This window comes from Gobio gobio (assembly GCF_949357685.1).
Source record: "Gobio gobio genome assembly, chromosome: 8".
Classification (NCBI taxonomy): domain Eukaryota; kingdom Metazoa; phylum Chordata; class Actinopteri; order Cypriniformes; family Gobionidae; genus Gobio; species Gobio gobio.
The window spans coordinates 12,070,996-12,084,015 of record NC_137114.1 but is presented as its reverse complement, the minus strand read 5'-3'; the positions used below and the strand labels follow the sequence as shown (position 1 = coordinate 12,084,015).

The 13,020-nt window shown below is 38.3% G+C and overlaps 2 protein-coding genes across 2 annotated transcripts; both read right to left on the bottom strand.

The window, feature by feature from the left end:
• Positions 1-142: 142 nt before the first annotated feature.
• her13 (hairy-related 13) lies at positions 143-2,648 on the bottom strand. Its single transcript, XM_079823601.1, has 4 exons — positions 2,403-2,648; positions 2,219-2,305; positions 1,778-1,859; positions 143-1,688 (listed from the first exon to the last, which is right to left on the bottom strand). The coding sequence occupies exons 1-4, from the start codon at positions 2,478-2,480 to the stop codon at positions 1,267-1,269; spliced, it is 669 nt and encodes a 222-aa protein (XP_079679727.1). The 5' UTR covers positions 2,481-2,648; the 3' UTR covers positions 143-1,266.
• An 8,887-nt stretch (positions 2,649-11,535) lies between these two features.
• Positions 11,536-12,617, bottom strand: her8.2 (hairy-related 8.2; the record flags this gene model as incomplete). The annotated part of the gene is made up of 4 exons (XM_079823250.1): positions 11,536-11,864; positions 12,134-12,212; positions 12,359-12,454; positions 12,552-12,617. 4 exons carry the CDS (start codon positions 12,615-12,617, stop codon positions 11,536-11,538), a joined length of 570 nt encoding a protein of 189 aa, XP_079679376.1.
• Positions 12,618-13,020: the final 403 nt, after the last annotated feature.

Here is a 13,020-nt window from a genome sequence, read left to right as displayed (position 1 = left end):
TGTAGTTCTAGAATAAATGTGAGCATGCATTTACTCATCTCACTTGCAAAAAAACAGATTCAGTATTACTCAGTGAAATGCACACAGAATATAACGCAAACCTGCAATAATTAAATGTGTTAAATCAAACAAATATACTTTTAATCTCATTTTATTTATCAATGTCTTTGCTGCTGCCTGCCGATGATCCACTTCAACCATACTAATGACTTTAGATAAACATCATATTTGAGTTGACTTTTTTGCTTTTATTGCTGAAGTAAGAGTGTTGAACTTTCTTCTCCTGTGTCCTGTCCTGTGTCATTCTGTGATCCAGAGTGAAAGTAACTTTCCCCAACACATGGGCTCAAGTTTATAGATATATACACATAACAGTGTAATCATTTAATATGTAACTGTATGGTTAAATCCATATATGCGCTCTCCATCCCTCAGCTTTGATCTGTCAGATGAGAATAATTATCCTGTTCCTTCAGACAGTCCCTAATCTTGAACACACACTCTGACTCTTCAAACTCATGTCCCCTGGGAACTGGGAACCTTCTGCCCCAACCTTCTGTCCACACCTAACCCATTGACAAATGAACATGAAAGCTTTTAATTTACAAATCAAATAAATTCACAGATCACTATAAGCCATTAAAAATAGATATTTTCATAAGAGCATAAGCATGAAATTTAGTGCGTTTAAGGTCAAGAGAAAAATGAAAGGTGTTTACCCTATACTTGAACAGACAGCTAAAGAGAAGCAACTACGTTATACAGCTTGACCCGGACGCTGCAATACTATGATCTAAAACCAAACTGAAGCTTAATTATGGTACAATTAATTTATATATTTTTTTATATTTATAATCCCTAAAGTACATAATCAATATTAAAACATACTTTATGGCTACTACACTTAATCTACTCAACAGTCTCTCAATATGACTTTCAGTGTTTTTTTTTAACTAGGTCTACTACTGTCTGCCTACTAAAACAAAGCACATAGTGTCTATGTAAAGCATTACTGTTCACTCTTTAAGGCAATTGAATCTAAAAATTCACTTCTAAATAAGCTTTTATAGTCATCTGAAGAAAAACATCCGTAAAAATGTCCAAGTCGCTCTGTATTCCATACTGTCCCGTAAAATGATGTCATATAAAATCCTAACGCTCTAGCCATTTCCTCATGAAAATCTGAATCATGACAAAAGAATTCCAGCATGCTCCAATACAGGATTAAGTGGATTATGAAGGAAGATTTATGGTCAAGAAGTGTTTCTACCATGGCCTCCACATAAACTTAGAGTGTGTGATGATGGAGGAGTTCAGGCTGTCCTCAGCTGATGCTGAGCTGGCTTCGGTCTCGGCCTCATCCAGGTCGGAGCACAGATCCTCACTGGAAGGGTTGGACGGGGACGGGGACAATGCCGAAGACAGGTCGGACACACCTCCTGGACTTAGCGCCTCTCCGGCTGGCCATGATCCACTGGAGGAGGAAGGCTCTGATATGAGATCCATGATCATCTCCTGAAGGTGATCCTCATTTAATGGCATGCACTCCAGCAGGTGGTTGAGCAGCTCTGCAGCCACCATGGAGTCGATCCCCGGGCATGTGGACACAAAGGTGTGCACCTCATGCATGCACTGGATGTAACCTGCTGCGAATCTCTCACTGGCCTCTTGGTTCAAAGATTCAGTCTCTGGAAGTCCAGACACACACGCTTTAAATAAATAATTTCCACTGCAACCAACAGCCTCATATATTGCAGCTGAGTTTGGCTGACCTTACCTTGAGAACGGTTCTGTAGGATGTTCTCCACTCGTTTCACTGTTAGTTCAAGCACCTCTGCGTTCTCCATCTTTGTCTGCAACTGAAGGAAAAGTGAGATCAATATCTTGGTAACACTTTACAATAAGGTTGTATTAGTTAATGCATTAGTTAACATGAACTAACCATGAACAACACCTCTGTTCAGCATTATTGTTAACGTTAGTTAATAAAAATCCGAGCTGTTCATGGTTTGTTCATGGTGCATTAACTAATGATAACAATATTTTAATAATGCATTAGTAAATGTTGAAATTAACATTAACAAAGATAAATAAAATCTTTATAAGTGCAGTTCATTATTAGTTAACTAACTAATGTTAACTAACGAACCTTATTGTAAAGTGTTACCAATAATATCGTCTGTCAGTGATAGAGGCGGTAAAGAGGAGATAAACTTACATCATTATCAGTGAGCAGTGTCCTGAGATCCTGCAGGCTTTCGTTAATGCGCGCTCGCCTCTTTTTCTCCACTATAGGTTTCCGAGTCTAAAGAGAAAAACATGCAACACGCGCTGTGTGTTTAGTCATACCACAGACTCCGTTTTCTTTTTTGGCATTTAATGACAACGCAAAATGGTCTTACCTTTCTGTCACCTTTAGCGGTGTAAAATGCGTCCTCCTCCACACCGAGCTCGTGTCTGAGTCTAGCCGCGGGGGCCATTCCGAAGCAGGTGCTCCGCCGTCCTGAACCGCGCGCTCCGTGAAATAAAGCTGAGCAAAGACGCAATATTTGATCTTCTTTATTGTGCGCGGTGTGCAAACCAAACGGGGCTATTAGTTTATCGATGTGAAGCTAGAGTGTGGTTTTATATGAGCTCATTTGCATATGAATGAAACATTCGCGTGCTCGCTCCAGCCAATCGGCGCGCGCGCCTTTGTCTCTGCCTCGGAGAGCGCACATAAGCGAAGCTGCGAGTTCTGTGAGGTCTTTTTGTTTATAAAACAGGTTAGGCTATACTTTCTCTTATGACGCTCTTATGAGTCTTGTTAACATGACTGTGGGATACAACTGATCTATCCACGTGTAGGCTACTATTGCACGTATACCACCTTTAGTTTTCTTTTATGTAATTATTATTTTATATTTTATGCACACACCTACTACTCTTCCTTTATTTACCAGAAATGGTTTTCCAGTAAATAAGTAAATCTAAGTAAATCCAGTTCAACTCATCCGTCTAAGTAGCTAATAATAATTATTATGTTGGTTTAGAAAATGAAAACAAAGTTTTAAAGGAAGCACAATTCACATTCATTTTATGCACAATGTTGGTTATAACACTTCAGATAAAAAGGGTTTTGAGATCATGGGAAATCTGTTCAAAATTGAGTTGTGCTCGTAGAGGTCGAGGGGTCGCGCGGATGTAACGTAATGCCGTCAGTTGGCAGCTGCACGCGGCAGTCAGGGTTGAATAGAATAGACTAAGGAGAGGGGGGGGGGGGGGGGGGCGACAGGTGTCCAACTGTTCCTCTGGCGCCCGATGGTGCTCTCGACTGACTGACTACAGAATAGACAACGTTCAACATTCATCATGACTATTACGAAAAGCTCTCCAGGTAACAGTTCAATCCAAAATAATAACAAACCAAAAAAATATATCAAACAACATTAAATAGAAAACAATTAGCCATGAAACCATGAAAACCATGAACCATGGACCATGAAGATTTTTTTTGGGATTATTCTTCTGACAATTAAGCACAATTGTCCCACCAAATTCTCATTAACGCATAATACTTTAGCAATGAATTTACAATAATTCATTTATCCTAGTTCGAACGTTCAATTTAGATATTTCACAAATACAAAATAATCAAACCAACTACAAATTTATAAATAAATAAAAAATTTGATTAGTGATGAAATGTTTGAAAGTTAAATAAAAATAGAAACATATAGGCCTAACAAAGGACACATCGTGATCATGGTGGAAGAGAGGCTCAACAATATCTACTAAATAAAATTGTGGCAACAGATTACAAGCAATATTATTAATAAAATGTAACATATAAGTTCGAAATTGGGTTAGAATTAAACAAATGAGTTCCATAAGACTATTAATCACAAACAAAAACTGTAAAAAAAATCCCCGTAAAATATACGGTAAAAAACCAGCAGCTGTGGTTGCCAGAACTTTACCGTAAAAAATACGGCAGTAACGTTTTAGGTTTTTAGGGACAGCACCATATAATTTAAAGGTTTATAATGTAATAATTACGGTTACATTTTTAAATTTATTTTACAGTTAAAAACCGTATAATTTAAAGGTTTATATTGTAATGATTATGTTTACAATGTAAACAATTTACGGTAAAAAAACATATTTCATTAACTGAAGTAATGTTGAATTACCAACCTATTGAAATACTAATATCTGTTATGTACCTTTGATATATTCGGACAACCACCAATCACAGTGGAGATGAGAATCATGTGATGAATTAAAGCTCATCACAAGCAGCTTTTAAGAGGACAATACTAATATATAGAAGGTGCTCAGTGTCATTCACACAAACACTAAACACCATCATGGTAAAACACATGAAATTTAAAAAATGCAATAAACATTAATTTAACAATATCAGATGTAACATAAAACCCTAATGTACATAAGTGATTAGAAAAAACAAAGAAGAAACATAGTTATTGCAATGAAAATACATCAAATGCGAAGTGTCACGCAGGAAATTCTGGGAATGTCAATTTACAGGTTTTCATTGTAAATTACACAATGACTTATTCTTTTTCACTTCTAATAACTGTAAATTTAATGCTATTTTACTGTAAAATGAAACGAAATGTAAAGTTAAATCTATTACAGTTATTCACCATATAAAGTACGGAAACTTTCTGTTGATCAATTAACTGTATTTCACCGTAGAATTTTACAGTAAAATACCATTAAAATCACAATAATTTTTTACAGTAAGGCTGAAAAAATCAACAGTCAAGCAGCCCAAGTAAACGAAACACTAATCACCATAATGGTGACCAAATATTTTCAATAAAAAATAAACATCTAAACCTCTGTTAAAGGTCCCGTTCTTCGTGTTTTTTTGAAGCTTTGATTGTTTACAGTGTGCAATATAACACGTGTTCATGTTTCGCGTGTAAAAAAACACAGTATTTTTCACACTATTTACTTATCTGTATACCGCTGTTCTCACCGTCCTAAAAACGGCTGGTGATTTCCTTGTTCTATAAAGTCCCTCCTTCAGAAACACGTAACGAGTTCTGATTGTGCAAGCGGTTCCTGTGCTGTGATTCGACCACAGCTTAGCGCACGTGAAAGCGGTTCCTGTGTTGTAATTTGACAGCAGCTTAGCGCACGTTGGAAAGGTCACGCCTCTTAACGGGGAGATGTATGCGTTCAATAATCTCTACAGCGTCCCTGGGAAAGCCAAACAAAGGTGATTTGACTCCTGGATGAAAATAACAGCGTCTCGATGACATGGCGATAAACACACTCAACGCAACAGTTCCTTTTCTCCACGCGACCGTCCGCTTCTCCACGTGGGACAGCAACAAGACCGCGCCCCCTTTTTCGCGTTTCTTTGTGGGCGGAGGTTAGTCTGTTCTACTGCTCTACTGACGTAATTAAAGAAGGAAGTACCAGGATGTAGTTCAAGCCAGCCGTTCGCTGTAGGCTTTGAAAGGGAACTTCTGTTAAATAAAATATCTCGCTTGGCATTGAACTTTGAGCTTTATAATTTTACAGGTATTATTTATGCTCTAACAGCAACATTACACACTAACTAAAGTTTGAACAATGGAATCGCGAAGAAGGGCAGCTTCTAGGTAACTTTTCAACCTTTATAATATATTTTCAAACCTCTTGTGATGATACATCGACTTACAATAGGTTGAATGACACGTCTGCCATAGCCTGACGGGGTCTGTATCGTTTTTAATCGTACTTTTAAACTTCGGGTTTCGGGTAGTAACCCGAGAAAAAAAAGAACTACAAAATTTGACTGCTTTACGGCATATACGTCACTTCCACCACCACCCCCACTTCCTTAAATTCGGACGTGCGAGCCAAACTATCATTTGTTTGCCGAATGTTATAGTCATGGCCGAAGCAGCACAGAAAAATAAGAAAGCAAAGGTTTTGTCGGAGGAAAGCAAAAAGAGGAAACAAGAAAGTGATCGAATTAAAGGCAGGACGAGGATCAACATTGGGCCAGCGTTTGCTCGTTGGCGTGAGCTGAAGGAGGAGGGGCTACATTCTTGCAAGTAAATACATAAGACGTACAAAATCATATTTTAGGATACCTAACATGTCTGTGATATTGGTTTATTTGTCTTGCCTCAAGCTATAATGCAAATCGATTTTTCAAATTTGCAGATTCATCTAGGGTAGCTTGACATTATAATATTGACAATATATGGTTATTACCTACCACTCAAACATTGAATTGAAGGATCATATAGATTCCGTAAAACGGTAACCAATAGACTAGGCTACTATAATGACGCTGGCTTGTAAACGTGAGAATCGCGATCATTTGGGGTTTGAAAAAAATAAAACCCATGAAATTATATTCATATGACAGGCTGAAACATATGCCACTGTACCTGGGATGAAGACATTTCACACGCGACGCAAGCAGAATCATCTATAAGCAGAACACCTGCATGTGAACTCCTGCAGTGTTCAGGGCTATCATGATTATCATGTCAATAAATGCATGTGCGATGCATCCACTGATGTAGGATGACAGAGTTTACGACAGTAGTAGAGGACAATACTGTTTCCCAACTGTAGGGGGACCCCGAGAGCAAAAACTACCTAGTGCTGCTTTAATTCTCAAAAAGAACTGTTGACAAATTACAGAAATAAAGTCAGTCTAGTTTGTAAGAGAGATGTAATATCTCTTCATTTGATTACATCTAAGGCATCTGAAATCAGTTCAGTCATTCTTATGTTTTTCTTTCCTTCAGCTGTCAATTGTGTGCTATTTGCAGTTATTCATTTTAAATGGTTTAATTTTAAGGAATGAATTTGATTAATTCCAACTCAATTCTTATTTGATGAATTTAATTTACAATATTGCTTGCGATCTGTTGCCACAACTTAATTGAGTAGATTGTGTATTGGGCTCAGTGGTTCATGTAGGTCGTCTACAAACCGGAAGGTTGGTGGTTCAATCCCCGGTTCCACCTGACCAAGTGTCGAGGTGTCCATGAGCAAGACACCTAACCCCAGCTGCTCCCGATGAGCTGGATGAGCCTTGCATGGCTGACACCGCCATCAGTGTGTAAATGGGTGAATGTGAGGCAATGTGTAAAGCGCTTTGGATGGCCATTGGTCTGTTGAAAGCGCTATATAAATGCAGTTCATTTACCATTTATTATTTTTGACATTGTACTCAGAAATTAATTAAAAATAGACACCAAACCCCGACTTTAAACTAGACCTAACTAATAGGCTACAAAAGTGTCATAAATGGTCCACATGATGTTTCTCTTTAACTCTAGTGATGTGTGCATGTGTAGATTAGGATATAATATCATTAACCATATGAAAATATCATTAGTGTTCTGGTTTGACCTGACCTAATATTTGCATACAAATATATGAAATTGGAATTTGAGAGATATATAGACTACTTGTTATTGGTTTGTCTTCTGATGTACAGTTAACCAGTCAATCCAAAAAAGTGAAAAGACAGTCTTTAGACAGTATCAATGAATTTCACATTAAGTATGTCTTAATATTTGATAATGGAGTGGAGGATGACTTTGCATGCTCTACACATTGGCAAGTAGATGTTATGGGTCTCTCTAAATGTTAATAATGGTCTGTTTATGCCTAATGTTTATAATAACGCCTAATGCCTAATAAACAGCCTGTTTATGATGCTGTTATTTAGTTCACACAAAAATGAAAATTAGCCCATGATTTACTCACCCTCAAGCCATGACATTCTTCTTTCAGACGAAAACAATCAGAGTTATATTAAAAATGTCCTGGCTAATCCAAGCATTATAATGGCAGTGAATGGCTGTTTCTGTTTTGACGTCCATAAAAGTGCATCTATACATAATTAAAGTGCTCCACACGTTAATAAAGGCCTTCTTAAGTGAAGCAATGCATTTGTGTAAGAAAAATCTCCATATTTAAAACTACAAACTGTAATCTCAATTCATGAGAGACTGGCGTTCCAGTTCCAGTATCCATTCTTTTATGATGGATAGATGCACTTTTGTGGACTTCAAAAACGAAACAACTATTCACTGCCATTATAAAGCTTGGAAGAGCCAGGACATTTTTTAATATAACTAGAAAAACTTAATATATGAAGAAAGTCATATACGCCTAGGATGGCTTGAGGGTGAGTAAATCATGGGCTAATTTTCATTTTCTGGTGAACTATCCCTTTAATTTGACAACCCAGCCAGCACAGTCATGTGGGGCCCATATGGGCGTCACCTGGGCTGTCTAACTGGGGCCCAGCCAGTTTTGTCCTCAGTTTCCATGTAGGCCCCACATGGGCTAGCCCAGATGAACTGAACACTGCTCAGTGTGCACACTACAGGCTGTTAAATGTAACTGAATCAGTGTTGGAGTTAATGAGATAATTAAGTGATTAATGAGTAATGAGTGAATATTACTGAAGACTCCTGATGATAACAAGCAGAATCACTGAAGGACAGAGAAAAACACAAAAGACTTCAGACACAACTTCACAAACAGCATTATCAGCTTCCCTTTTTACCTATTAGATTGACTTTCTGTTATCTTAGTTTTTATTGATAATTCCCACTGAGCAAAGGTGTACGTTGAAAAGACGTCCACTGAGGAGCCAGAATGAAAGTTTTTATGACGTCTGTTTTTGACGTGTTCTGCACGTCCGATATAGACGCTCATGGAACCTCAAGGTTAAAAACTAGTTTGAATGTGCTCATTGTGGACATATTTCCCATTTGTAATTGCAAAGCAACTCACAGACAGTGTGTGTTTGTCCAGAAATCATGAAAATAAAAGAAACTTAGCTCACACCTTTGGACACTTTAGACAATTTAGCATCTGTAATTCACACATCTTTGGATCGTGAGAGAATCGTGGGATTCAATCCAGGATCTTCTTGCTGTGAGGAGACAGTGTTTCCCACTGAGACACTGGAGCTGCCCTTAATCACAGACATAAGACACACTTTGACTATTTCTGTCAGACGTCTACAGAAGCTCTTACTGAGAATTAACAGAGGTTTAGATGTTGATATTTATGGTGAATTTGAAGTCACCATTGTGGTGGGAAGCGTTTGCTTTAGTTGGGCTTTTGGTCCCTGTACTTGAGTTAGCTTTTCTTTGGATGTTATAACTGTGTGTGAAACACAATACTTATGGCTGAGAAAGCAAAGATAAAGTGACTTCAGGTGTTGTCAGCTCCTTGTTGATGACTGAATCATCAGAAGTCTAGAATCTGATGTTGTGCTTTTGAGTTTTAGGTTCTTGTTCGGCAAATAATAATTTGTTTATATACTATAACCTTGTGAATCTGCTGTATCGACACCAATAGCAAAAAAACAATTCACTCATCCTGAAAGATGATAAAACAGCAGGTGCACATTGTTTTGAGAAAATATTTCACATAGTCACACGCAGACATCAAGATTTTGCATATGATTCACAACAACGGTGACAATCAAGCATGAGTTTTGTACTTTGAAGCTACCCATCATGCATTGCAGCATGAAGTTTTTTTGTTATGATTGTCACCGTTGTTGTGAATCATAAGCAAAATCTTGATGTCTGCGTGTGACTATGTGAAATATTTTCTCAAAACAATGTGCACATGCTGTTTTATCATCTTTCAGGATAAGTGATTATTTTATTGCTATTAGTCCCGATACAGTGGATTCACAAGGTTATAGTATATAAACACATTATTTGCCAAACAAGAACACAAAACTCAAAAGCATAACATCAGATTCTAGACTTCTGATGATTTAGTCATCAACAAGGAGCTGACAACACCTGACGTCACTTTATCTTTGCTTTCTCAGCCACAACTATTGTGTTTCTCACACACTCAGTTACAGCAGCCAAAGAAAAGCTAACACAAATACGGGGACCAAGAGCCCAACTAAAGCAAACGCTTCCCACCACAATGGTGACTTCAAATGAAACATAAACATCAACATCTAAACCTCTGTTAATTCTCAGTAAGAGCTTCTGTAGACGTCTGACAGAAATAGTCAAAGTGTGTCTTATGTCTGTGATTAAGGGCAGCACCAGTGTCTCAGTGGGAAACACTGTCTCCTCACAGCAAGAAGATCTGGATTGAATCCCACGATTCTCTCACGATCCAAAGATGTGTGAATTACAGATGATACGTTTTCTAAAGTGTCTAAAGGTGTGAGCTAAGTTTCTTTTATTTTCATGATTTCTGGACAAACACACACTCTCTGTGAGTTGCTTTGCAATTACAAATGGAAAATATGTCCACAATTTGAACTAGTTTTTAACCTTGAGGTTCCATGAATGTCTATATCGGACGTGCAGAACACGTCAAAAACAGACGTCATAAAAACTTTCATTCTGGCTCCTCAGTGGACGTCTTTTCAACGTACACCTTTGCTCAGTGGGAATTATCAATAAAAACTAAGATAACAGAAAGTCAATCTAATAGGTAAAAAGGGAAGCTGATAATGCTTTTGTGAAGTTGTGTCTGAAGTCTTTTGTGTTTCTCTGTCCTTCAGTGATTCTGCTTGTTATCATCAGGAGTCTTCAGTAATATTCAGTCTTTACTCTATTAATCACTTAATTATCTCATTAACTCCAACACTGATTCAGTTACATTTAACAGCCTGTAGTGTGCACACTGAGCAGTGTTCAGTTCATCTGGGCTAGCCCATGTGGGGCCTACATGGAAACTGAGGACAAAACTGGCTGGGCCCCAGTTAGACAGCCCAGGTGACGCCCATATGGGCCCCACATGACTGTGCTGGCTGGGAACTACCGTGTTGGTGATTGGAGTCATTAATTATCAAAACTATTTTCATTTAACAGGTGCAGGTTTTTGGACTCTCCAATTCCAACATCTCAATATACAAAAATCAAACCTGCAGCAATCTTTTATTGTTTTGATATTTATTTAAATACTCTCCCCAAAAATGTCTATGAAGACTGTCTTTTTACAAAGATTGATATATTTGAATGTGGATAGGTAAATATTACAAAAAGAAATATTGCATATGTTACAAACCACTGCTTTATTAATAATTGTTAAAAAAAAACTTTATATAGAAGCAATAGGGAATCAAAGGCTACACAGTATTAGCAGCTAAAGAATGTGTTTAACTTAAAAAGATTTCTAACACTGAAAATTCTTTCATTAAATATATAGTGTTAATTAAATAAATAAAATTATTATTAATAGGGGCCTTCTACAATGCAGGCTACAGTAGCTTTACTTCAGAGAGGAAGTAGACGGGGGTCTGAAATGGGAGCTATTCTGGACTAGATCCACCTCACACACACGCGTGCAGTGAAACATATCTATAAGATACATATTAGAGGAGGGTCTACCACAGTCAGTGAAAACTGTGTGTGTACAGCACTGCACTGTGTCAATTCACACCGAGACTGGCGGCATACTTCACACATACATTCTTGGTCGACACATGTACAAAGCGATACATACAATTGTCCAAGTAAGTTGTATGGATAAACATACATATGCAGACACCCTAGTAAATGACATATTTCACCAGGGCCTCCACATGTCTAGAAGATGAGGGCTCATTCTCATGGGAGTAGAACACTGATCTTGAGACTGGGCGGCCCTCTCGTACAAGACAGGAGAAGGAGGGCAGGTTTTTGGACTCTGCAACTCATCACTAGTCGGGGAGTTCTTGGGGAGCTGAGGGCGGTCCTTAGCTGATCGAGGTAGAGATTTGAGCAAGTGGTTGAGTAGGCGGGACCCCAGGGTTTTGTCCATCCAGTCGCAGGAAAGTAGCAGGTTGTGAACTTCCTGCATGCACTGGATATACCCAGTACTGTACCTCTGTTGGGCCTCTGCATCCATAATGGGGTCTTGAATGGAGACAGAAAAATGATGAGAAAATATTTGTAATCATTAATCTGGACATCACCAATGAAATGAATGAATCAGTGAATCGGTTTTGGTGTTCTATATGGTATACATCCTTAACAGTAATCCAGAACAGGCCAAAGGTTAAATTGGAATTGGTAAACTTCACGTTTCAATTTCAATGCAATAAAACAAAACTAAACAAAACATACAGTAAACACTGTTAAATAATAATGGCTATTGCAAATTTTGCTAAATGACATTTACTTACCAGAATCTCTATTGCTCTGGATATTCTGCAAATGTTTCACCGTCATCTCAAGAATATCAGCCTTCTCTAACTTCGACTGCTGTTTATATATTTCAAAACAGAAGAAGTTTATGATGAGTCTAGTGGTACTGCCAAAAGATTACCTGGTCTAAACAAATATTTTTAGCTCTATAATCTGTGACATGCAAGAATGTAAGGAACTTTAAAACATGCGTTTTAACTTACATCAAGCCTAAAAGCACCAACTACCGTCTCTCTCAGCTGATCTAGACAGTGATTTATTCTTTCCCTTCTCTTTCTCTCAATGAGGGGTTTCCGTAGCTGAACAAAAGACCAGCAAAAGTCAAAAGGAAAGTAGGTTAAGTTTATGCCTTTCATATGCTCAAGAACATTTTGTAGTGATTTTCTGCAATATTACCTTTCTCTCCTCTTTGGCGCTGATGTGCCTTTGGCCTGCATTCTGTTGGAGGTTGGTAGCAGTCATCTCCTGAGAAGATCTCGTGCAGTATAGACCGAGTTTCACTCACTCCTGTCTCAGTGTTGGGTGTTTCTAAGGCCCTCCGCGCTGCGCATGCCCTTTATTTATAGGAGGGACATTAGCATCTCAATGCACAAGCTCTTTGCCTGAGATATTTTCCCACACGCTCGCTCCCATCACTCACAAATGACAGGTCACCGCCTCTATTCAATGCATGAGCCCCCAAACACACACACACATAGGCCCACTCAAAGCAAACAACAGATGTCCAGCCTAGAGGCGTTCCACACACAGAAACTACACGTTTTGTGTGTCACATGAAAACCCAAGATGGTTTTCCAAGGTGGCTCGGCATTCCCAGGATTTGTGTTCTGTTACAGTCAACCACCTGAGACCCAGAGCGTATTCA

Excerpts from the sequence above, each read along its gene's own strand:
- her13 (XM_079823601.1), bottom strand. The coding sequence starts at position 2,480 with ATGGCCCCCGCGGCTAGACTCAGACACGAGCTCGGTGTGGAGGAGGAC. Across the intron at positions 2,306-2,402 it reads CCGCTAAAGGTGACAGAAAG|ACTCGGAAACCTATAGTGGA; the intron begins GTAAGACCATTT and ends TTTTCTCTTTAG. Across the intron at positions 1,689-1,777 it reads CCTACAGAACCGTTCTCAAG|AGACTGAATCTTTGAACCAA; the intron begins GTAAGGTCAGCC and ends CTGGACTTCCAG.